This window comes from Microtus ochrogaster, chromosome 15 (genome assembly GCF_000317375.1).
Source record: "Microtus ochrogaster isolate Prairie Vole_2 chromosome 15, MicOch1.0, whole genome shotgun sequence".
Taxonomy (NCBI): domain Eukaryota; kingdom Metazoa; phylum Chordata; class Mammalia; order Rodentia; family Cricetidae; genus Microtus; species Microtus ochrogaster.
In genome coordinates, this window is record NC_022017.1 from 23,656,549 (window position 1) to 23,680,801 (window position 24,253).

The 24,253-nt window shown below is 51.3% G+C and overlaps 1 protein-coding gene across 2 annotated transcripts in view; it reads right to left on the minus strand.

Annotated features, from left to right (window-relative positions):
* The window catches only part of Fam19a5 (family with sequence similarity 19 member A5, C-C motif chemokine like), a 199,840-nt gene extending 175,593 nt beyond the window's left edge, over nucleotides 1-24,247 (minus strand). For both annotated transcript variants that reach the window (XM_005354383.2, XM_026782405.1), the window contains exon 1: nucleotides 23,981-24,247. In XM_005354383.2, coding sequence (XP_005354440.1) covers nucleotides 23,981-24,092 — 112 coding nt within the window. In that variant the 5' untranslated portion in view covers nucleotides 24,093-24,247. The remainder of the gene's footprint in view (nucleotides 1-23,980) is intronic.
* Between the last annotated feature and the right edge of the window lie 6 nt (nucleotides 24,248-24,253).

The following is a 24,253-nucleotide window of genomic DNA, read 5'->3' on the forward strand; positions in this document are numbered from 1 at the left end:
TCTGGGTGCCTCTGGCCGTGATGGATACCTCAAACCCACATTCGTAATAAACACCATTCATTGCAGACACAACGCCCATCCTGGAAAGAGCGCTTGAGATTTTTTTTTTTGTTTTGTGTTGTTTTTATCACCAGCTTAATGATGACTAATGTCGGGGTGATTATCTTGTGCTTTTTCCGAGTGGCACCGGGAACAAACAAGATCATCAACATTGCGGGGAGCGGGAGAGAAGGAGAGGAGGCAGGCATAAAGGAGAGCTAAAAGTCAGAGAAGAAGCCTGCTCTAGGCCTGGCAGGAGTGCGCCTACCGAACCCAAGGGTCTCTGGGCTGTGATCTGGAACCTTCCTTTCCCGACTCTTTGAGGAAGAAAAAAAGCCCAGAATCGGAGAGGACTCCCCAAGGGTGCTGGCTTTGTTTGTTAAAAGTGCCCAGATGTGCACGTAAAAGCAGCACCCTGCTGGGAAAGTAAAACCAGAAGCAGGAGCAGGGAGAAGGCAGAGGAAACTCTGTAGCTCTTCCGGTGCCTGGATCCTGCACTCTTGGGGCTCGACTGGGAAGACGTACCCAGCACTAAATTTCAAAAGGAAATTCCACCCCTGCACTCATGCATGTAGCTCCACACAGACAAACATTTCTGGGGAATGGCACTCCAGTGTCTCCACCCAGGCCTAGTTCTAGGTCCTTCCCACTCCCAGCCAGAGGGATGGTTAGATGCCACAGTCTGAAAACAATACTGGGTCTCGGTGGTGGAATATCTCCAGACCTAATGCCAGGAGTGACAGGAAGTGTATTGGCACATTCTGGAAATAGGAGGGAAAACTACCTGCTTGAAATCCACCCTTGACCTCTCCCAGGCTCCCTGGTTGTCTCTGATCCTCAGATGCCCTCTCTAACGTCCACCTACCATCAGCTCGCTCATCCCTCCATGGCCAAGTCAGACAGTCCCCTACTCTGCCCCTAAAGATGCTCTTTTACACGCCATTGTCTCAAACACAGCTTCTCAGCTCTCCATCTTTGCCCCTGCTGTGAGCCATCACAGGAGCCTTTCCCAATGTCCTCTCATGGTCCCTGCCATAGCAGGGCACGGGGCACCGTGCTCCAAACTTTCTGCTTTGTTTGTTTTAATTTACATGTTTTGATCTTTTGTGTCATTATTAAATGTGCTGTGTGAGTGCACAAGCCACGGCACACACAAAGTTCAAAGTTTAACACACTAAAGTCTTTTCTCTCCCTCTGTTACATGGGATCCAGGGACTGAACTCGGGTCGCCAGGCTCAGAGGTACACTTTTTCCACTGCGCCATTTCACAAGCTCCAGTCTGCATTGGTGAAGGCATCACACCCAAGTCTGCTTTTGTGGAAGATGTTTCCCTATTCAGCTGGAGTGACACATGCATCGCCAGGACCAGTGAGGTGATGGGCTCGCCGGCAGGAGAGTTCCCCTGACCCCCAGTATTGGGGTCACCTCAGAGACAAGGCCTTTTCAGAGGCATGTGAAGTCAGCTCCCTAGGAGTGGGCCCCTCTTCATGGTTGTGTAATAAATAGATTAGGGTATTAGGCACCGGAGTTATTAAAACTGAAAGATGCTCAAGGAGAAGGCGAGGGATTCTTGGAGCCCCTATCTCTTACAAATATGTAATGAAATTTAAATTGAATCTGGTTTAAAATCATTTACCTTTTGACATCATGTATCAGTATACTAAGCATCGGTTGAGAAAGCAAATAACCTCTCAAGCAGAATGAAAAATTACTCTGTCTCTTTTGATTCCATGTTAATTTTCAAATTTAAACTTCCCTATGGCTCCCTGCTTGGGGTCAGCTATTGGAGGCTGCTACTGGCACGGGGTCTAGGAGGAGCGGGTAGAGTGGTTGGCCTGCCCTGTGGACCACAGGTCCTCCCTCTGCAGGGATATGTGTTGGTGGGAACCGGCACCCTGTCGCACTGAGAAAGGTCTGCTCTCCTGCCTGTCCTGCTTGTGGGTGTGCCCAGATTTCTGGAGGGTAAAGAGTGGGAGACAAACAACATCTGCCTGTCCCAGCATGGCTGTCTCCTTCCAAGTGTGGGAAACTCAACCAGAGGCCAGAGGCCTGCTTAATGTCATCATGTCCCTGAGAAGTTCCTTTTTTACTGGAGGACCTAGTTTTCCATCAGGAGCTCCACCAAGCCCGAGCCCAGCTCTAGGAAATACAGCTATGTCTGTGATACAGGTTGGGGGTGTATCCAGCCACGGGGGAACATATGAGGTCCACTGTGAGTCATGGCTTTTTTCTCTGGGCTGTATATAGAACCTGATACACAAGAGAAGATGGGAGGACACCATACCCCATTCTCTAAGAGATGACTTGCCAGATGGGGGGAGTTGTGGCTAAGCATCCAGAGGTCCTGGGTCCAATGCTGACAGCTCTTCTACCTACCTCTCTGTCTCATCACAGTGAGGCCCAGAGGCTACTGCTCCCTGTTTAGATATGTGGACTGAGACCCAGGCTCAGTGACAGATAAGGAAGAGCCCAGGTCTGTCCTGGGTGGCAAATTTTCTGATGGTCCCCAGCATTATTTCACTCCATGACTCCCTCTCCCCCCGAAGAATCAAAATATCTTATAGACCTACGCAGGATGCACTGAATATCAAGAAGGTGTGAGCTAGAGCTGGGGTCTTCCGTGAAGTCTATAACTGGTTGTGCTGCTTAGCCCTAGGACCAGAGCTGGCATCCAGAAAGGACTCGGGCCCCGGCTCCCTTGAGGCCTGCTGCTATTTCTTAATTAGTGAGAGGAGACAAAGGGGCTTTTCATGGGACTACCCCGTACTGTCACATGCCAGTGTCACTGGACTGGAAAACAGGGCAGGCCTTTGCCAGCATTCACCCCCATCTCGCTTGCCCAGGAGGACAGCAGGGGGAGGAACACACAGAAGGAAGGGATAGGGGAGAGAGTAGGCCTCTCGGGCACCCAAGCAGAGAGTCTGGCCCTGGAAATAACCATCTGGCTTCATCGTAGACTCTGGACATTGGGACAGGGAGTCAGCAGCAGGACAAGACAGCAGAAATTGGACTATGTTCTGAAGCTCCCTGAGTATAGGCTCGCTTTCTTCCTGGGACACAGTTCAAAACCTGTGATAGCTCACAGCACCAAGCCAGTGGTCCCAGGTGTGTGTGTGTGTGTGTGTGTGTGTGTGTGGTGTGTGTGTGTGTGTGTGTCTTTGTCTGTGTGTGTGTGCTGGAGAGAGCAGACACAAGCTTCCTAGTCAGCATTGAGCATGCTCTAGGCCTGGGCCCAGCCTGAGTTGGCTTCTGGGACATCCTCTCAGATCCAGATTCACGCTATGGGTCTCAGAGGGCTCAGAAGTCTGGGAGGGGGAAGGGCAGAGCAGAGGGCCTGGAAGGAGTTGAATAAGCTGCTTCCATTAACACCCACCACAGGCAGCATACCATAGCACACCTCTCTGCAGCCTGAGATCTAAAGTTCCTGCCTCCCCTCGGCACCTACTGGTATAAACAACACGGATACAGACACCCTGTCAACCAGCCAAAAAAGCCTATCTCGGAAAGAACTGCAGGTCTGGAAGATGAGGCACCTTGGGAGCCTTTTGCCTGAGAGTAAAGTAACTCCCAGCCCCACACATATAGACACATACCAGTCAGAGACTAGCTAGTTTTCCAGCTATACATGGAGGGAGGGGCATTTGGTAGAGTCCCACATGCCAGATCTAGGGGGGTCTCTCTCATAAAACTTGCAACCCCTGGGGTTTCTAGGGCAGAGGGACAGAGGGGTGACCATCTCACAGCACAGTTTTCTTTGGGGGGGGGTGGTAAGGAGGACATTTGAAGACTTGTCATGGTCACACAGGGAATGTCTAGACCAAATGCTTCTAGAAAGCATGTGGTCGTAGTGAGTTGCACTAGGAGAAATTCATATCAAATAAACCCAACCCAGTGAGGTTATAGGAGCAGCATGATCTCTCTGTAAGTGTCGGGGGTGGGGGCTATCTTCTGGGTTGACCAAGCCTAGACAGGCAACCACACTTCCCCAGGCTGGGAGAGAAACTCTACCTAGAAGGTAAATTCCAACGTGGGCCCAGCAATCAAACCACAGGAAGTCCTCCATCTGACATGGGAGACACGGTGAGCTTCAGCACAGTTGCAGTCCCCAGCCCCTGACCTCAACAAAGCTCTGCAAAGGCTTGAAGTCAGTGGGCTTCACTCCGCAAAGTCACAGTGTCCCATCATCAGGAATATGGCCTTTTTGGTGGCACCCCCAGCACTGACAGGTGTTGGAGGGGCGCATGTTCCCATTCTGCTCAGCAGTCATGTCCCAGGATGCTCTGGGGATGTCTGTGGAGAATATCCCACTCGCTTAAATTACACCACGACCATGCGGCTGGGTGACAGGGATGGGACAATGTGAAGTGCGTGGTGCCATGGGCCCTGGCTATACTGAGCTCTGCAGGAGAGTATTAAGCGAGGCCGTTAATATGTAGTTAAAAAATTCTCAATCTCCACCAGCATATGCCATTCTGAGTAATTTTGATCAACTTAAATGTAAAAGTGGCTCTGTGCTTCTACTCGGGTTTCACCGCCATCTGGTTTAATTAGGCCTTGGGTAGTGCGCCATAAAGTTAACGGCAGGAACGTTGTGGGGCCAATCAGAAGGCGGACTGGGAAGCCCTATGTCACTGTGTTTCTTTCTCCTGACCGATAAGAAGTCAAGGCTGGGGGTGGCTGGGTGGCGGTGCTGCTGGGCAATGGCATGAGGTAAATAGAGGCCCAGAGGATAGGCAACTCGGTTTCCCTCTGACCTGGCAGGGTGGAACCTGTATGCTGAGCCCGCGTGGAGGAGGAACACCTGTCCACAACGACAGAGGGATGATCAGATGGCCCTGGTTGGCGTTCAGGTAGGGAGCCCACAAAGTCACCCATCGGGTTGAAATGACAATTTCTGTCCGAAGTGTGGCTCCAGATGTCCTCTCCTCTACTGGGATTTACATGACCACTGCCCTACACCTTCTGTCATCCACAGAGACGCCTGAGGGGCTTGCCGTAGAATATCCTATTTCTGTGCTGGTTCCAAGGTCAAACTCCCAGTCCTCCAGGGAAGAAGCTCCCACAGAATCAGAAGGCAAGGCAATCTCAGTTGCTGCTGGTAGGACATTCAGGATGTGCCATGGGTATGCATCCATGGAGTACTGGCCTGGTTCAGGGACACAGTAAGAGAAGCAAGCCCTAGGCCTGGAAGGGGTGAGGCCCTACAGAGAGGCCTTGGAATTGGCTATTGAAAGGTCAGCAGTGACCTTGAGAGAGTCCAGGAGGAAAGGAAAACCAGGGTGGTACGGAGGTGAGCCGGAGGGAGGATGGGACAGGCAGAAGGAGTGAGGAACCCTGGGCTGTGAGTCCAGGTGATTGGCTGAGTGGGCGTGGCCAAGAGGGCAGGGCAACAAAGACTTGGGACAGGGATCTACTTACTGACCCTTGCTGGGACCTGCCTGACGCCGCAGTTGCATAATGGCCACCTAATTCTGCAGAAAGGTCACTACCAGAGTTTGGCCTGGAAGGGAGGTCTATGGTTCACCCAAAATTGGGCCATTATGGTTTTATCGTCAAAGTGACAATGAAAGCAGAAGCCTTGCAGTTTTGAGATTAGACATGGACTACTGAGTGGCACAAAAGGGTCAGCCCAAAACGACAGTCCTGGGACTGTGACTTTAATACTCTGGGACACTATGAGTCATGTAAAGACCATTGCATGTGGACAGAATTGCAAAGTCATGTGACCAGTGGACATTTCCTTTTCTGCTTTGCCTTCCAAAGAACTCAACACAGCAGCTATCAAAGAAAACTGCAAGGGACACCCCATGTCACCTCAGGACACCTAAGACCATGTCTACTGGAACACAGCTAATGGAAACTCTCCCTGCATTTAAGCAAGTCTGGAGAAAAGCCTGTGGCCAGTCCACAGGACAGGAAACCCATGCTGACACCCACACAGGGTGTCAAGGCTCAAAGGTCATAACAAAGTCACCCCCCAATACCAAAATTAAATTTATTAAGAGTTAACGGCTCTTCGGCGAATTTATTAATCAATTTGACAATGCCTGGGCATTGTAATATAAAAATAATCAGTTGGCCTACTCACCAACGTGAGGTGCCAAGAAGGTGTCATTTCATTTTCCAGTGCCCACTGCCGCAGCCTGCAGAAACTTATTGTTACATTAATTCAGATGAAAATTTCTCAGTGTGGAATTTCGGGGGAGCATGTGCGCATTTCGTCCATTCGCACAGGGGGATGGGTGGCAGTTAGTGGGCCAGCACTAGATTGCCATGCCCTGCCTCCTTCCACTGTACCGCACAGCAACTGGCCTCAGGATAGTGAGTGAGCATCCTAGAGAGACAAAGAGAAAACACACACACACGGGACTGTCTCACAAAAATCCATGAAAGGCTCTAAGAACCGGAAAGGAGCCCAGTCCTTTTCTTTTCTCCTTGTCCTCTTAGGCAACTGAGAAATCTCACCCAAGCTGAGGTCATTGTACTGATTCCCAATAGACAGCTCCAGCTTCATCTTAACAGACACTCTGCTCCCAACACATGGGACAGCCCAGAGTTCTCTAAAAGTCATCAGCGTTACTGAAGGGCCACATTCAGAGCATATGGGAGTCTCCAGGGAACAAGCAATACATGGGTCACTCTTTGTGCACCCGACCCAAGGCCGGGCTACCAGGGCACACAGCAGACACGAGTCATACCAACTCAGGGAGGCAGCCTGCACCAGAGTGAACCAGAGTCTCAGGAAGTTCACAGTGGCCATGCTGAAGGAGGAACGAGTGTGTTACACCCTCTCGATCCCACAATTTCCCTATTCCTATAGCTGGCATTGGATGCTGCCCAGAAGCAAAGCCATCCCTGTCACTGAAAATACAACCTGAACCAACGGGACATAGTCTCTCTGCAAGCACGTTGCTAGGTGGATGCTAGCCCTGAGGAGACCCAGGCCCCAAACTGCTCCCTCTCTCAGAAGTCCCCTGTGTACGGATAGCACTGTGTTAGGAGACAGTGCTTGCTGAGAGATGCTGCACTGGCCCGGCAGCAAGACTGAGCACAGGCTGGCCCCTGGCCTACCTTCTGGTCTCCCTGCCAGTCTGCACCCAGGGACTCTTAGTTTCAGATTTTATTAGCCTTTAATTCTACTTAAAAGTCCCCTGGAAATGACTGCTTGTCTGTAAGCACAGTGAAGGACATTATTCTATACTGTAGTGTGGCCAAGAAACAAGAGGGATAGGGATTCTTCTACACACATCACTCACAGCGAGGCAGACCCTCCCACGGGGCACCTCAACAGGCTCCCATCACCTTGCTGCTTGGGTCTGCCAGATGATCTGCAGATGGGCTTCACAAACACAGAGACACAGGACATACAGTTTGTGGGGGCCACTTTCTCCAGATCACAGCCCGAGTCCTGGCTTCCTTCCTAGGCATCACCTCCCTGAAGCCCCCCCAGCTTCTCTGTGTCCTGGGATCCAGGGCTTGGCCACCAACCTAAGGATGCTCATGAATGCTGTTCTCTCTCTCTGAGACCACTCAATACCTGTAACTGTCAGGTGCCCCTTAGCCATAGAGACCTGACTTTACCTGAACAGGGGAGATGTAGCACCCACATGCCAGGCCCCAACTCTTAGGCTGTCCCTGGCTCCCTGAGGCAGGCAGAGCCTCCTTATAACAGCAACTGAAGCACAAATAAAGTTTCCTTTCTTCGCCATGGCAAGGTGTAAGTGCTTTGCCACAAGGTTTCTGGGCCTATCTACAAGGCTTGCCTGATGGAACCAAAGAAGGGGTGGCTGTAAAATAGGAATGAAGAGATACTTTGCAGCTTGGGAATATGGTGTTGATTGAAGGCTATCAACCTTGCTCTCTCTGCTCTGTGAGAAGTCACACCCTGTAATATAGTATTCAGGCTGGGGGTGTGGGGGTACATGCTGAGGTTAAAATATTCAAAGTCCCCACAGGCTGATGTGCTGGGGGCATAGTAACCAGATGTTGGGCTTTGGGAAGTGGTTGGATCCTGAGGTGACTGGGCTAATCAGTGGATCGTTTCTGAGATGGGGTCATTACAAGATGGAATTTTTGGGTGATTAAGGAAGTAGGTCACCAGGAATATGCCTGTGAAGATTACACCTGATCCCTCCTCTCTTCCTCTGCCTCTCTGCTTCCTGTCTTCCACGACATAGGAAGCTTCTAACACACTTCCGGCTATGACATATATGGCTCTGCCTCGAGGGACAAAGGTCATGGGCCTGAGATCATTGAAGACATGCGCTGAAATGAATGTCTCCTTAAAGTATATTGTCCTGCCTTTTGTCACCGCAATGCAAAACTAACATGGTGGCCTCAATTCAGGCACCAGTGGGGAAGACAAGAAGTGGGGAAGAGAGGTGACAGTGGCTGTTGCGCATTCCTTCCTGGGAAGCGGAGGTTTTCCCAATGTCATGTGCCAGGAGACAAACCAAGTAGGGGCACCAAAGGCGGGCCTGTGGTGTGCCAGGTCAGGCTGGGCTTTCTACCTGGTGGAGGGACCCAGACGCTGGTGTGTGAGCACTAAGGGCTGAGGTGTGGGTGAGTGGTAGGTTGTAGTTTGGTGACAACATATACCACAAGCCCTAGGGTCATCCAGGTTAGGACTTGCCAACACCTACAGCCACACAACCGTCTTGGTTTGGGCCAATCTGGATACTACTTGGTATCACCAGACAGACTTTTCTTTAACATAAAACATTGACAAAGGCCAGAAACTCCTGGGAGCACCACACCAGAGGAGGAGGGAGGAAGGAGTATGGCCAATACTTTCTTGGAGCTTAAGTGCTTTGGATGTTGGAAGGACAGCTGCCAATCTCTAGCCACACACAGTCTGACATCTCTGGGGCATCTCTCAGCATCACCAGCTCTTCTCTAGCTGCTCCTGCAGCCAGAGGACTTAGTGATGAGGTAGGGAGTCCAGGCTAGCTTCCAGGAGTAAGGGTCTTCCTGCCTCACTTTACAAGGAACACTCATGGGGACAGTCAGTCTGTATCTCTGGAACTGTATCTCTGCAGATTCCCAGGTCTTGCAGTCTCCACTCTAGAATGTACCACTGTAATCAAGGACTACATTTCCATGATGCTTTCCACTGACGTCCTAAGGCTATAATCACCAGAAACAACATCATTTCTAGAAGCAATGGTTCCTGAACTTACACAGAACAATGGTAGAGCCACTGCTGAGGCAACAGCTTAACAGGGTAGGAAACGGGAGATAGATTCTGGGATTCACCAACCTTGACTCACTCACCCCTGGAACGCCAGGGGACTGCACAGCCTCCAGTTGCCCATCTTCTTGCTCTCAGCACTGCTGGCTCCATCTCCCCTCTCCTGGGCACCTTGGCTCCCACTTCCAGTTCAGGCTACGAGCTATGAACTTGGGTGTCTCTAAGAGAGGCAGCCCTGATGTCTGGCCAAGTCCTCGCTTAAGGCCCAGCTGAATCTAAGAGGCACCTACCTCTCTAGCCTCAGTTTCCTTGTCTATAATGACAGGATGGCCTTCCCAACCACCTAAGGCTCTGAGTGCAAGAAACGGCAGCTTGAGAGAGAGGAACTGAGACTAAGAACATGAATGTGGCCTGGGGCCCAGTGTCAGGGCTCCAGAGACAATACACAGTCGTCTCTACACTGAAGGTTCAGGATGAACATACTGAGGCCAGTGGGAAAGCCCTCTCACACAGCTCATGGCCACTGCAGATAAGGCTAGGGCTAAAGCCTGGCCCCCCAAAAGCCAAACCCTGAGAAAGAGGAGTCCCACTATGCCAGAGAGCTTCCTTCAAGTCCCTGGTGTCTGGGAGTCCAGGATGTGTGGAGTGGTAAAGGATCTCTGCCCGTGTTGACACATCTTTCTCCTGATGCCACCCAGTTTTACTAAAGTCAACATGGTTCACTATGGCAGCACTCCCAGTCCACTCTGAGGGTCACTGGCCCATGGCACTACCAAGACAAAATTACCACCTCTGGAGAGCCACAGCCCAGGACACAGCGTTCATAGCATCATTAGAAGTTAGGGTTCTGAGGCCAGAACATGCCCAAGAGTCCATCCATGCCTGGCTGGAGAGCATACAGGGTGGAAGGGGGCTACTTCCAGAAGCCTACTGCAGAAGTAGCTCCCTCTTAAAAAGACAAGGTCCCTGGCTAATGCCTCCACATTTGAATGCTGTTTGAAGTCTCCTTAGCCCTCCACTAGCCCCAGGAAGGGACAATAGAGAACTTTCCAGAAAAGCCAGATTGGTACCCCATTATCTTTCCAAAGTCAGGATCTAGCCTGTTCCACCCAATTAGCTAGTCACCTCCCACCTCCTTCTCCACCCTGCCCCAAATATGGCTTCTTCTGAACAGCACACCTGCCCTAGTGCCTGCCCTATCCCAGGCGGGCATGGCTCCCTACCCTGCTAAGCACAGAGACATGATGTGGTAGTCTCCACAGCTCACCTAGCGCCAAGAACCATAGAAGAAAATGGGGAATCTTTTGTAGAGCGTCAAATAGCTCAGTGAAGCAACCAAGAGTAGTGAGCACCCAGCTCTCCATGGGCAGGAAGCAATTCACACTACATAGCCTGATCTGGAGGTGAGAGCTCTGAACACGGAGGTAAAAGGGCACCACAGTGTTTCTCGATGACCCTCTGCTTCTCTGTGTGTAGAAAGGAGATTCGTGAGTCTGGCCTCTCCCTGGGAGGGTCACTGCAGCAAAATACATACAGTGGCTGGTACCATCTGTTTGCAATAAGGAATTTAAAACGCATGTGCTTGCTGAAAACAAAGGATTCTGGTGAGGATGGGTGGCTCCCTGGGGATTAAGATAGTGCCAAGACAGTGAAGCTGGCTCAAACCATGACACGCCTTGCACATGGCCATATTGTCAGACAGTATTCTTTGGTCCAACACATGGCATTAGAGGTGAAGTGTGTCCTGAGACTTCAAAAGGCCCAACAATGCCTTCTGGAAGATGCAGCAGCAAATGGGTGGACTGTCTACAACAGGCTTTCTCTCAGGAACTGCAAGTACCTGTCAGCTAACCAGTGCCAATGTTTCTTGCTGAGTCACATGGCCCATGGCCCACCAGAGGGGACACAGCCAATCAGCCATCACCTTGCACTGGCACACCACACTGTGGGGTGGAGAGGCTCTGGCTTTTCTGAACATGAAGAACACTGAGGATTCTTAGCCTTTTGTGTGCTGTGGAAATCCCACACCATCTACAGCTAACAAATGTTTTATAACGAGAAAAGAAGGGCACAGAAAGGATCGAAGGGACTGTAAGTCTTCCTGGGGAGCCAGGGCTTCTCAGGGATTTCTGCTTAGGCAAGGTGAGCTCAGAGACCCCCAAGCCCCACATCACACCACACTAGCCAAGCTGCCCCTCTCTCAAGGTCTTTGTCACACTCCTGTCCTTCATCAGAGGGAAATGGACTTCTCTATTGATCCAATCCATTTCTCTTCAAACCCCACCTCACGCTCCACCATCAGGTGGCAGCTGCCACTTCTTCCAAGAGGTATTCCACAGGCCAACGATCTCTGTGAGCTCCTGGTGAAGGATCTGGCACGGGTACTTGCTACTGCTTTGGTGTTAAGTAAGGAGCAGGTACACACAGCCTCAGAGTGTGGGTACTAGCTTAACATTTTCAGAAAGTCTGCCCCATAGGTCCTCAGGCTTCAAGGTGGCAGTGCACAGTTAACAGAGATTCCCATGTACAAACAAGCCAGGCAGAAATCCAGGTAAGGACACTGCAGAAAGCAAATCCAGCTTCCCCAACCGGTGGGGAACTGGTGCCAGGTGAGACAGGGAACCTGTGAGTCACATTTCCCAAAAACAGTTGAATACTGACAGGCACCTTGAGGGTCCTTTATGAGAAAGTTCAGGATTTTTTTGTGTGCTTAATTCATGTTTGTTTAGTTATAACATACATTTCACATGCAAAGAGTAGAGAAGGCATGGGCAGGCTGGTTCCTTCCACCTGCACTATGATTTTGCCCAGCATAGGATCAGCCAGTCCTGGATTTGTCCTCCAGAGCCATTGTCCCTCCCATGTGCTCAAGGTTACCTGACACCGACATGTTCTCATTTCCCATAACATCCTGGCTACTTCTGAATTCCAGAGAAACCACATGGCCACCTGAGGAGAGGTCTGTGACTGGGATTTGTTCAGGTGTCACTGTGATGACAGCCCTGTGGATGCCCTGATGCTCACTGAAGAGTCGGAGGCTTTCAGAGTGACTTTACAAATGGCTTCTGCTCCATTCTGGAACATCGGGGGGGGGGGGGAGGCAAGCAAGAGAAGTATGTTGCTATGCTCAGGAAAAGCATGGATTCAGACGAAACTGTGGTCTCCTCAGAGAAACACCACCTCTCAATGGGACAGTAGTTGTTTCGAAAGAGGAAAAATGCTAGAGGCATCGAGCCTGCCGGCTACACAATTCCAAAGCCTCAGTACGTGGACTCACTTCTTAAGAGTTTTTCTTAGTCCAGGGAGCTCAGGACTCCAAGCCCTGGCCTTCACACACTTCTCCAGGGTCACTATCTACAACAGCTCCAGCAGCCAAGCCCCAAGTCCCCATTAAGAATCAGTTCCAGTGGGTTCCCCAGGTTTCCAGGGGGACAACACCTGTCTTGGGGGGTCTATCACACGAGTTTCCAAACACTTAGCTTCACGTGGAGTTTCAGACCCAAAGGTGTCTCACCAAGGTTAGAATTCTAACACATTATCAGTCCCAGAGAAGCTGATAGTTTTGCCCAGGCCAAGTGCCCCATGGCCCTCAAAGATGGGGAAGATCGGTTGGACCCAGGGGGCGCCTCCTACTCATCTCCCTACACGGAGGCAGCGGCTCCTTCCCAGCAATGAGCCCACGAGGAAAAGGGCAAAAACGGTGAGAACAGCTCTGCAGCAGGCTACAGATGACTCTGCCTGGCTCTTTCAGCCACTGGAGCACCGGAGCCGAGAAACATAAATTAGCACCAATTAATGAATCCATTTCACTTTATTTAGGATATGCCATCACGTAGCAAAATGCTACAGGAGAGGAGCAATTTCAAGCAGGGTAAAAGTATCTTTCTGGCTGGAAGGCCACTAGCACGAGGCCACACAGCATTTAAGAATCCTTTGGAGCTTTTAGCATTTTATCTGATAAAAACTAGCACAGGGAGGAGCCTCTAGAGACCTCCAAAGACCGCTCCAATATTCCCTAAAATGAGCCACCCAGGTTCAGGCTCCAGGCTCCGTGATTCCTCTAAACTGGCTCACTAGGGTGTTCAACATAATCAAATGCACGGCAGAAACACGACAAGCCACATCTATTGCTCTCTGGTTCAGCCTGGATGTTTCATAGCAGTTGAGGACATTAACAGGGTTTTAAAATCTGTTCTCAGGTCAATCAGGCCTTCTGTTGTCCTGCTACCCAGTGGCTTCTGATATGAATAAAGAAATTGGTGGACAAAGCAGAGGCGTGGGCCTTCCTGACCTTCAGAAGAGAGATCTTGGGTCATGGCTATCAGTGATGAGACTAGGAGAGGCCTAGGAGGGTTAATGGTCCCTCCCACTTGAAGCTCAAGATCTAAAAGATATGGCAGGTGAGGCCATTTGGTGAAATTAACAGGGTCTCCCAAAGTCCCCAGACCCTAGAACCTACAACTGTATCACTTCTATTCTGTTTCTTGAGAAATCCCTCTGAAGCCATCTACCAGCTGGGGTATGGTGTGTAGGAACCAGGCATGGTGGCTAGGATGCCTGAAAGGTGAACGGAAAGAATCAGGAAATATTCCACCCTTCTCTGGCATGCACACACACAAACACACCACACACACACACACACACAGAGAGAGACAGAGACAGACAGAGACAGAGACAGACAGAGACAGAGACAGACAGAGACAGAGACAGAGACAGAGAGACAGAGAGGAGTCTCTGACAATAGAGAAAGTACTCCCTTCTGGGCTCCTCGATGAACTTAGTTCCCATCACCCCACTTCATCAGACGTTCTGGAACTTGTGGGAGCTTCCAGATAGAGGCCAGAAGCACCATCAGCATTGTTTATCTACATTTCTAACAGGCAGTCAGCACAGCCCATCTACAGCCTCGCCCTGAGTCTAATGGAGGCTTCAGAGAGGGGCTAGCAGGAAAGCACCTCCCACCAGACAAACACTGTGTTTCTAAGAAGATTCAGTGGCAGAGACAAGACTGTGAGGCCAGCTCACCCTGAAAGTCCCTCCACCTTTAACGCCCTCTCTCTCCACACTAAAGCCCGTGCTGGGGGTTAAGCTGCCTGGAAACGGGAGCTCCCTGAGAGTAGCAGACATGGCTGTCCTCCTATCTCCCACAGAACAGAGAGCTGAAGGGCAGAAAGATGCACTGGGAACCCTGTGCCACACAACACAGACCTTGCATTTGCCCTCACAGGCAGGGGCCAGACCTGAGCTCCTCTGAGAGTGAAGACTGGCTATGCCCAGAACAGAAGACTTTCTTCAGTTCAACCAAGACTCTCTAAGGAGCCAAATGCTAGTGAGTTCTGTGGCCACAGGGAAGAGGGGCTGAACAGGGAGGGGCGGCAGCTCAGGCAGGAGCTGTAGCCGCACCTGTCTTAGGCCTCTGCAGGGTTGAATAAAGGACAAGATGAGTGCAGGGTGTGGGTCAGCTGTTCTGAGACAATAGGTTGGCTGACCTGGGGTAAGGAAATGGCAAAGTGCAGGAGACAGGGGACAGTGCCACTGAAGGAAAGAGCCATCTTTTAACAAGGTAACAACGAGGCTGACTTTCTGGGCTATCCCCAGTATGAACTTAAGCATCTCTCACCCGAGCAATTCTTCTCACTGCAAATGCTTCAGGCACCAGACACACCTCAGCCTGTACATACAAGCTCAGGCTTCTCCTGGCTTCCCACATCTTTGGGGGCACAAGGAAGCCCCTAGGTAGGTTCTGAGGTATGTCATTGTATACTGCTGTCAAAGAGGTAGCGAAGGGTAGATAAGAACCAGCGGAGAGCTCTATGACTCACATCCCAATCTTGCAGGCACAGAGCTCATAATCCAGCCAGCCACCACCAGTTCTCCAGGCTTGCCCACCTCAGCCTCAACCTTGGTGATCAGCGTATGCCCAGGGTCCAGACACCTACCATGTCCTCTGGAGTTCATTTGGATCATCAAAGCGAAACACAGCAGAAATGTTCATTGGGAAATGTGCCAGCTTCCCTGAGGGAATGGCAGGTACATCCCCATAGGTTACATAGTTAAGGCCAAAAGTAAGCAGTTGTCACTATAGCCTCATGTTAGTCAATGACAAGGGAGAATGTCAGAGTACAAGGGGGCTTGTGGCTTCATGCTGTGGCCTTCCAGCTTTATTCTGAGGCAGCCAACACAGGCTCCATAGGCCCAAGTGAGACAGCTCCAATCCACGCATGGTAAAACCCCAGCCCTGGCGGTCAGTGATCACCATCCATTCCAAGCAGGCGAACCAGGACCCAAAGAAGAGAGGTAGACTCTTGCTTGGAGTGTGACATGCACTAAAGTCACACAAGTAGCAGGAAGTGACGCTGACCATGGAAGGCCTAGTGCCAAGGGTCAAGAGCCCCAGGGGTCCATCTCTACCATCTCCTCACTGGCTCTCATTGTCGCCTTTGTTGGTCCACACTTACAGTTCCTTTCCTTACTGGGTGAAGGACAGATTAATGAATGAACCTTGAGGAGTCTATAAGAACAGTCTAGCCTTTGTCCCCTCTTGTTCTATCAACCTGGGGTCTTCAAAGGTTACTGAGGTTAGAGACCCAAAGGACAGATTTTGTTTAGTATACACTATCAAGGAGGGAAAGCCAGGATGTGCAATTCCATCCAATGATATGGGGGATAAGGGTCACTGTGAGTGAGTGAGTGTGTGTGTGTGCATGCGCATGCTCACTACTGACCACCACACCAGAACACACATCTCAGTTCTCCCATGGGGCACTCGTGGCCATCCTACGTATAATAAGAAACCAGAAAGGGTCATGTTTATCTTTGAGATACAGAAACACAGAAATCCCAAGCCAAGTGCCCATAAGAAAAGAGCATCTTGGCAGAGAGAAGATACTCAGGCATAAATGGGACTGAGTCCCCGCAGAGCGTCTGAGGGAGCCTGCACTTAACCAGGGCAGAGTGGCCAGGGCCTAGAGAAGGGGCAGACTGGAACAGAACCACACATACTCTCCATGCCCACAACGTACAGTTTCAGGCCACAGCTTCCCAGACACTAAAACGAAGCAGCCAAGCCGCAGCAAGCAGGAGCAGAACTTCCCACAGAGAAAAGCAAGGGCTCTTGACACCCTCAGAACACTGAAATCACACGCGGGAACTGGGCTGCCTCCTCTGAGAGAGACGAGCATAATTGAGAAAGTGGGTGGATGAAAAGGGGCTGATGGGCGCCTCTGCTGCTACGCTGGACCCGGGATGTTTGATTGCCGCTAAATGGCTTCATCACCATCAGCACTACGGTTTCATGTGTGATAGACACAGAAAATGAAGCCTCGAAGAGGAGGCTGCAAGCCACCTTCAAAACGCGCTGGTCCCAGCTCTGGAAAACAGCAGCTGTGGGAACTTGTGGAGACACCTTCCCTGCCGCAGGAAGTGGTTCCAACAGTACCGGCAGCCAGCAAGAGGCCTCACAGCATCCACAAAGCCCACACAAGCCTTCTGGGCAGGGGGAAGCCCGACTGGGTCCTTGCAGTGGGACATCCTCGGATCACCGACAGGCTATGCAGCTCAGAAGGGATGCAAACCTCACCCCCTTGTCAGTGGTCCAGAAGCCCAAAGTCTCAATTCTCCAAGCTGAGAGATGCCTCCACATTCTCGTCCACTGGGGACCCACGGGCAGGAAACTCAAGAGCATCCAGTTCAGTCTCTAAGAGGCAAGTAAGTGGCTGGGGCCAGCTTTGGTCATCACAACTGGGAAAGGGGAATATGGCAGTGTGAGTGTGTGTGTGTGTGTGTGTGTGTGTGTGTGTGTGTGTGTGTGTGGAGGGGGGTACTGTTCATGTCCTCCAATGCACTGAGATGGTCCAGGTGCCTATGGTGCCCATGAGAAACTGGCCCAGAGTTAGAAAGGAGCAAAGAGAAGAGAAGTCAAGAAAATGCTGATTGAGAGTGAAGCAAACGAGGAACTCACCCGAGGGTGGAGAGCCTTCTGTCTCAGCATCCTGAGAAGCCCCCTCTACTCCCAGGCACCCTTTTTAAAAGAGTGAGCACAGGTCAGGAATGCCACTGTTTGCTTTCTTTTCAATAAAACTGTCAGAACGCAGAACCGAGGGTCTTCAGGGATCTGAACGGCTTTGTCTCTTTGCAGAAGGAAATGGCTCTCTGCTCCAGCCAGGGCCTGTTTTCAGTCTCCAGACTCTTGCCATGTCCACCCCTGTCCCCAGGTCCCATTGCTGCTCTTCAGCATCACCTCTAGTCCTGCAGCCAAATTCCGTTCTCTACAGAGACATCACTTATCAACACTGTCACCCAGTCCTCTCGGCCCTTCCCAGTCATAGAAAGATAACAAACAGCTGATGCTGACCCAGGACCATCCAGCAATTTCAATCACTTCCCTCCAGGTTACCAGCTGTGGTAAGGTAGAAACGCCACCTTTTCTGGAATTTTCTATCACTGTGAACATAGGCAGAAGGCAGTGATCACCTGCATTATTCCAGGAAAAATACTGCTTATTCTTTCTACACAGAGGAAGGTTGACCCCAAGCATAAAGGAGGAAGAGTTGTTTGGAGAAACTGGGGAGCGGAGAGGGACACAGCCTCAGGAACTAACAGGCAAAGCTTCCTGTGAGTGGGGCCACTTGATGGGGAGCTCTAGGCCCATAGTGAATTGATAGACATGGCTAGCTGAGAAGGAGCTGAGACCCATAATCAGGTAGACCAGCAACTCACATCCTGAATCTCTGCATCCCAAGATTGCAATGGATACAGACAGACTCAGACAAACTTAGCAAGCAGACTCAGGCTCCAGGGTGAGACTGGGTGAGTAGCAGTGGGTGGCTCTGTGTGTGTGTGGTGTCTGTCTGTCTGTCTGTCTGTCTGTCTTCCACAGCAAGAAAGACAAACACAAGCAGCTTGTCAAAGTCTACATAGGGGTTGGCTTCTTTGTGGTTTGGGGCTTTTCTCTGCAATGGAGAGACAGAAATAGGGGCCTTGTGCATGCTAAGCAAACGCTCCCCCACCGAAACGTGAACCCCTAGACCTCTTTATCTTTTTATTCTGAGTCAGGATCTCCACAAGTTGTCTGGGTTGACCTTGAACTTGGAATCAGATTCTCCTTCCTCATCAGGAGTATAGGCTGAGCAGTCTGTGTTTTGTTTCATATGCATTCAGAGAACAGCACCCATGCCCCATTCCCCATGCCCCAGAGCCATGATCAACTAGTTCTTCAATCTGGACAGTCTATTCCTTGTGACAGTTCTCTTGATATCAGGGACCCTGAGGGCTGGATTGCCCCATCTGCTTGTCATAGCCATCTCTCACTCTGCAAACAAAGCCCAAACAGGCAGACTCTGAGAAGCCACTGGCTCACCACAAGGTGGATGGGAAAGCACCTCTATGCCCAGTGCTGGGTGGGCAGTGAGGGGAGACAGTCCAAGGGCTATAGAGAGTGCAGAACACAGCTGGCCTCTGCCAACTCTCTCCAGTCCTTCCTCTGTGTCAACTGCCTTCCTTCCAATAGTAATGTCAGCGCTAGGACAGCAGTCATCTCGTCTACTCCTTCCTTCACAGCCTGGCACAGGGCTGAAGCGCCCCAGCACACACCAACCGCACAGGCCAGAGGCTCCGCCTCCAGCTTCACCTACCACTCTGGCTCCCCTTGTGAAGCCTGGAAGGTGAGTCCAGGGACAGGTCTTTGCAAAGGGGAGACCAACCACAAAGTGACACAGGAGTCCTTCCTGCCATTCACCATCCTTAATGGCAGAGTCTGCCAAGCCTTCCCAGGATGTGAGAAGGTAAGATCCCCAAGGAGCCCCACTTACCTCCTTATAGGTACAGGGGGTGCCCTCTTTTCTCTGCCACCAATTTTAAGAAGTGGGTATTACAAAGCACTCCAGCCCTTCACCAAGCTCTCTGCATGACAGAGGGCCAGGAAGTCACCCAGACTCCCTGCCAATGCTAAGCCTGCGCCCTGACCCATAGTTCAGCTCCAGGACAGCTCCCACCAGCTGCTGCTTCATTTAGTTGGTGCACTCTGGAGCAGTGGGGTCAGTGACATTCAGGGGATGCCAGTGGCCTGCATAGAAACCCCAGCTCACAGAAACCCCTGGGGCAGTTCAGAAGTTCTGGTAATGGCAAGTGAGCCTTTAAGAAGGAAGGAGGAGCCTCAGTGGGTCCTCACAGGCCTTGAGCCAGTAGCGGCAACACACATTAGAAGCACCTGAGAAATCTCGTCAGCCATGCCTAGATGCTAGCCAGGGTGTAGCCCTGGGCGATCTCAGGGGCGGGGCATCAGCAAAGCCCTAGGTGACAGGTTGCACTCTGTAGAGGTCATTAACTCCAGCACACCAAGTTTTAAAGCAAAAATGAGGTCTTCTAAAGAGGCAGCTGCCGAGCTATATAAAGAAATGGGGATTTTAATGTTTTGCTTTTTCTCCCCTCGTCTACTGTGCCATTATCGTAACGTTTCCCCATAATTGCGTCTATAAAGTCACCTGAAAGTACTTTCACACTACCAAAGTTGATCTACATATTTTATGCCCTGAGTGTAGAGGCAGGGTCAGGGCTGGGAATTTAACAGGGAGGAGTGTTGTCTAGTCAAGCTCCTTTGTGTCTGGTTCCCGTTGTCAAGCTCTCTCCTGGTTCCCGCTGCCTCTGACCTCACTGAGGTCCAGATAACTCACAGCTGATGGGAGAAAGAAGCCAGCCCAGTGTGAAAGTGTAAAGCAGGCAGTAGACATTGGTGTAAGCGGCCCCAAGGAGAGGCTGGGGGAAGGGCAGAAGTGGTTGAGACCCTCTGTCCAGGAGCAGCCCTGGCTCTGAAAAGGAGATGGATAGTCAAATCCAAGTTGCCTCTTGCAGGTCTATAAACAGAAAACCCTCAGAGAAGGCAAAATGCCTCTGCTTCCTTCTTCCTGGGCTCTAAACGCAGTCAGGGAAAGCCGTTTACCATTATATTATGTGGCTGAAAGAAACAGCACATTTCAAGCCAGACATTCATCAAAGAGAGAGAGACAGAGAGAGAGAGACAGACAGACAGACAGACAGAGAGAGAGAGAGAGAGAGAGAGAGAGAGAGACCCCAACTGACTCCTAAAAGACATCATTTCTTTGAAGCCTCTGGTATTTTCAATATTACCTCTTTGAGAACTCTAGAAAACACATTTGATCAGCAGGAATACAGTACATTGTCATCGCCACTAAATATGCCACAAATTGTATTTGTAGAGGAAATGCATGTTGGGGACCAGCAAAGTGTCTACGCTCGGTTAGTATTCTAATGGATTAAAAACAATTCAAAACTTGTTTGTAATTTCTTCTATGTGCAGCTGCAGCCATGAGATTTAACTGAACGGCACAATTCAATTTTAGCAGGATTTATTTGAAAAAAAAAATGTATGCTAAGCAGGCAGCCCCAATGCCTCTCCTGCACAGGACTCCCCAGTCCTCTGAAACGAGGCCGTTCTTCCAGCATTTACATGCCAGGAGCGTCTGTCCACCACGCGGCTCTGAAGGCGAAACTTGCCATCTATGCTAGAGAAGTCTCCTATATTCCGGAACTGAACACGGCTCGCAAGAATCCAAGTCAAGGCTCGGGTGTCACAAGTCTCATCATTTTCTCCATACTCCTAGCTGTTATTATCTCCAATAGACCGCAAGCCAGTGTGGAAAGAAGAACGCTTAGCTGTGAGCCTGGCACACAGTACACTAGCCCTTGGTACTTCCTTCATTCAACAACGGCGTCTGGCTAGCTGACCTTCCTGCTCCACAAGCTGGAGCAATTCAATCATTTCAGCCCCTTCTAAGCCACAGTCTGAGGAGTTTCCCAAGCCCAGAATAAAGCACTTTTCCCTTCTCACAACATCTAACTTTACCGAGAGCCCTTGGTAAACACGCTGAGTGCTGGTTTATGAAGTGGACTTTGTAAGTAACATTTTTAGCACACACGAAACAGAGCACCCATTTTAAAAAACAGCCTCATAGGGGCCCTGTTCTCTCTCTCTCTCTCTCTCTCTCTCTCTCTCTCTCTGCTTTTCCTGGCAATTCTTCCCCAATCCCTGAAAATGACAAGGCTGAGTCACCATAGCAACCATCCTAATTGGTGGACTGCAGGTCTTTCTCTAGCCAGAGGGTGGAGCCCACCTCCTTAATATGAATCTCAAGCACATAGCAAAGGACATCCAATGGGCAAGAGCAGTTGAATCCCCCAACAGGAACCAGGCCAGGAAATAATCCAGTTTCCTCCGATTAGTGCCACGAAGTGAGCACCATGTGTGTAACAGAGAAATATACACACTATAGGCAACATCCCTGAGCCCCAAAAGATGGACACCAGCTTCCAAATGTATCTGCTCTGTAGCAAAAAGATGGTTAGGGTAAAAAAAAAATCCTTTACTGAAACATCTTGCACACAAGGATGCTAACTATCCTTCAACCCAGATATGTTGAACGAGAGGCTGGAAATCACGGGAACTATTCAATTATCATTTCCTATGCATTATCGATTCTAAGAAAAACGAAATATTCTTTCCCCCCAGGATTGCAGTTCTCAGCTATAAATTATTACGATGTTATTTTGTATTTTAGAGCAATGTTTTAATTTCTCCAACTGCATTTCTGGTGTAATGGGGTGTGTCTAAAAAAACGTTAGCTCATTGTCAATTATTCCATTATGTGGAAATGGCAACAACAGGCAAAATGTGGCTGCTGAAGACTTCTGTTCATCTGGATAAGATTCTTACCAATTGCCCTGGTAGCCGAGAAATAAAGACAGAGAAATAAAGACGGAGACGTGTACAGCAGGCCCTGTCCTTTCTCTGCGTCTATGAGGCTCCTTCCCTCCAGTCAGATCAAGGGGCAAGCCGACAGGATGAAGAGGTAAGGGTAAATTTTGATTCACGCTGAGGTCTAGAATACAAGGGACAGAGGCTGGGAGTGGATACGAGGTACAGCTTGGTGGTACCCTGAAGTGCCGAGTGATGAGGTCACTAGTGGATATCTGTCCTTTTCCCATGTGTAGAGCTGCCTCTATTGACCCAGTCTGTAGCTCTGGGCTCTCATGCTAACCCAAGGATACTGTTACCAGAACCTGCCCAGGAAGTACTGCCAGCTCCCGATTTCAGCTCCCCCCATGCCCCCTCCCCCAACACACACACACACACACACACACACACACACACACACGCGCACACATATGAATGTGCCACCCCTGGGATAGCACCAGAACTGTTATCTGACAGCCCCTGTCCAGCTCTTGAGTTTACCTGTCTTTAACTCCTCCTGTATCGCTAAGGAATCAAGCCTCAGAGGTACCTGGGTAGCCCCTGAAAGCAGCCAGTAGGCTGCAGAAGGCTAAGCAGTGGGCACTCTCTGGTGGCTCACACCATGGTACTCCTTTCCTAGGGCAGCTAGGGCAACCAGGTTAGAACACTGCCAGCACTAAGCCTCTTGCTTGCTGAACCCCAGTGGAAGGTGCCACAGCAACACTGGGGGGACACAGACGGCTTGAAACAACTGGGACAATTCCTGCTCTGGGCCTAATCGAATCTCTCTTAAGACAACTTCATGCTGGGGGTTGAGCTATTCCCAAGGCAGCGTTGTCCCAGGACTCTGGCGACAAATTTAGCCATAACTTGAGTCTCCAAAGCTCCTGCAATCCCATTTCAGAGACAGGAGGAGCTGGAATTGGGAGCTCAGAGACCCGAGGTTCTGGTAATGACTGGGGGAAGTGGGAGGAATCGCTTGGTGATGGCCTTTAATTTTATTTTAATTTAATTTAATTTTGTAAAGAATCCATATTTTCTCATCAACCCCCACCCTCTCCTCAGGCAATTTTCCATGACAGGTGTTCCCTGGCACTAGTTCTTCCTTCCCACAGAGACAGGAAGGCAGGAGCCAGTACCCAGGCAAGCTCCGGTCCCTGATGAAGCCTGTGCCCGGGACGCTAACCAACCTCCACCCACCCCACCAGTTACCAACAGGCACCAGACACTAGGCACCAGGCAGGACAATGCCTCCCCACCCCACATCAGCCCCAAGTCTGTACATACAGGACTCAGATAATCGTTTCCCAGATGCGACCTACCACCACTCACCATCCTGCTCCCAGTCCAGCCCAGCTCCAGCGCCCCTTGCCAGGCACCGATCAGCCCGCACCTCCCTCCGCAGCCCTTGCCAGACCCACTGGGTCGCCAATTCATTCCTCCAAACCACCCTCACAGCGGTAGCGGACCCTTCCCTCCAGTGGCATCCGTCCCCTTACTTCTCCTTTTACAGAAAGCATCTGGCGAGCCCGCTTCTCAGAAAGGCAAGAAGCTCCGCCACGCGTTGGCACCCAAGCCGCGCTCCTGCCTGAGGAGTCCCGCTTGGGCTCGGCTGCTGCGTCCCCACAAGTCCCCGGAGGGAGTGTCGCCGGCGGGAAGCTCAGCGCGCGCAGTTCCGCTCGGTCGCCAGCCTGGGCCAGAGTGGCGACCACAAGGCGGGCAGTGGGCACCCCCGCGCAGGGACGCGCCGTGCTGGCCTGGGCCTGACGCCGGCCCTGTTGGCGAGTCCGCGGGAGCACGCTCGGGCTGATGCGCCCGGCAGCGGAGTGCCTGGAACCAGGAGCCGCCTGCACCCAGCCCTCGCGGGCCAGCGGAGCAGCGGCCAAGACCCGGGACCGCGCGCCACGCACTCGCAACTCTGCACCGACGCGGGGCGCCCCGCCGGGGCAGGGGCCGGCCCGGGGACCCGAGGCCCGAGTGGGGCCCCGGTGCACGGTACTCACTGCAGTAAGCGATGAGCAGGCTGGCCAGGATCATGAACGCCCAAAAAGTTGAGGACATGCTGGGCAGGGCGGTCGCATCTTGCCGGCTGCTGGTCCTGGGCGATGGCGCCATTGAAGCCGCGGTGCCCGCGCGGGGGGCAGCAGCGCGTCTCAGCAGCCGGCCCTGCCCGCGCCCCCGTGCCGGCCTCCACGTGCGGGCCCCGCGTGTGCCATCTCCTCCTCGTCTTCCTTCTCCTCGTCGCCGTGCTCCTTTACCGCCGCCGCCGCGCCCGG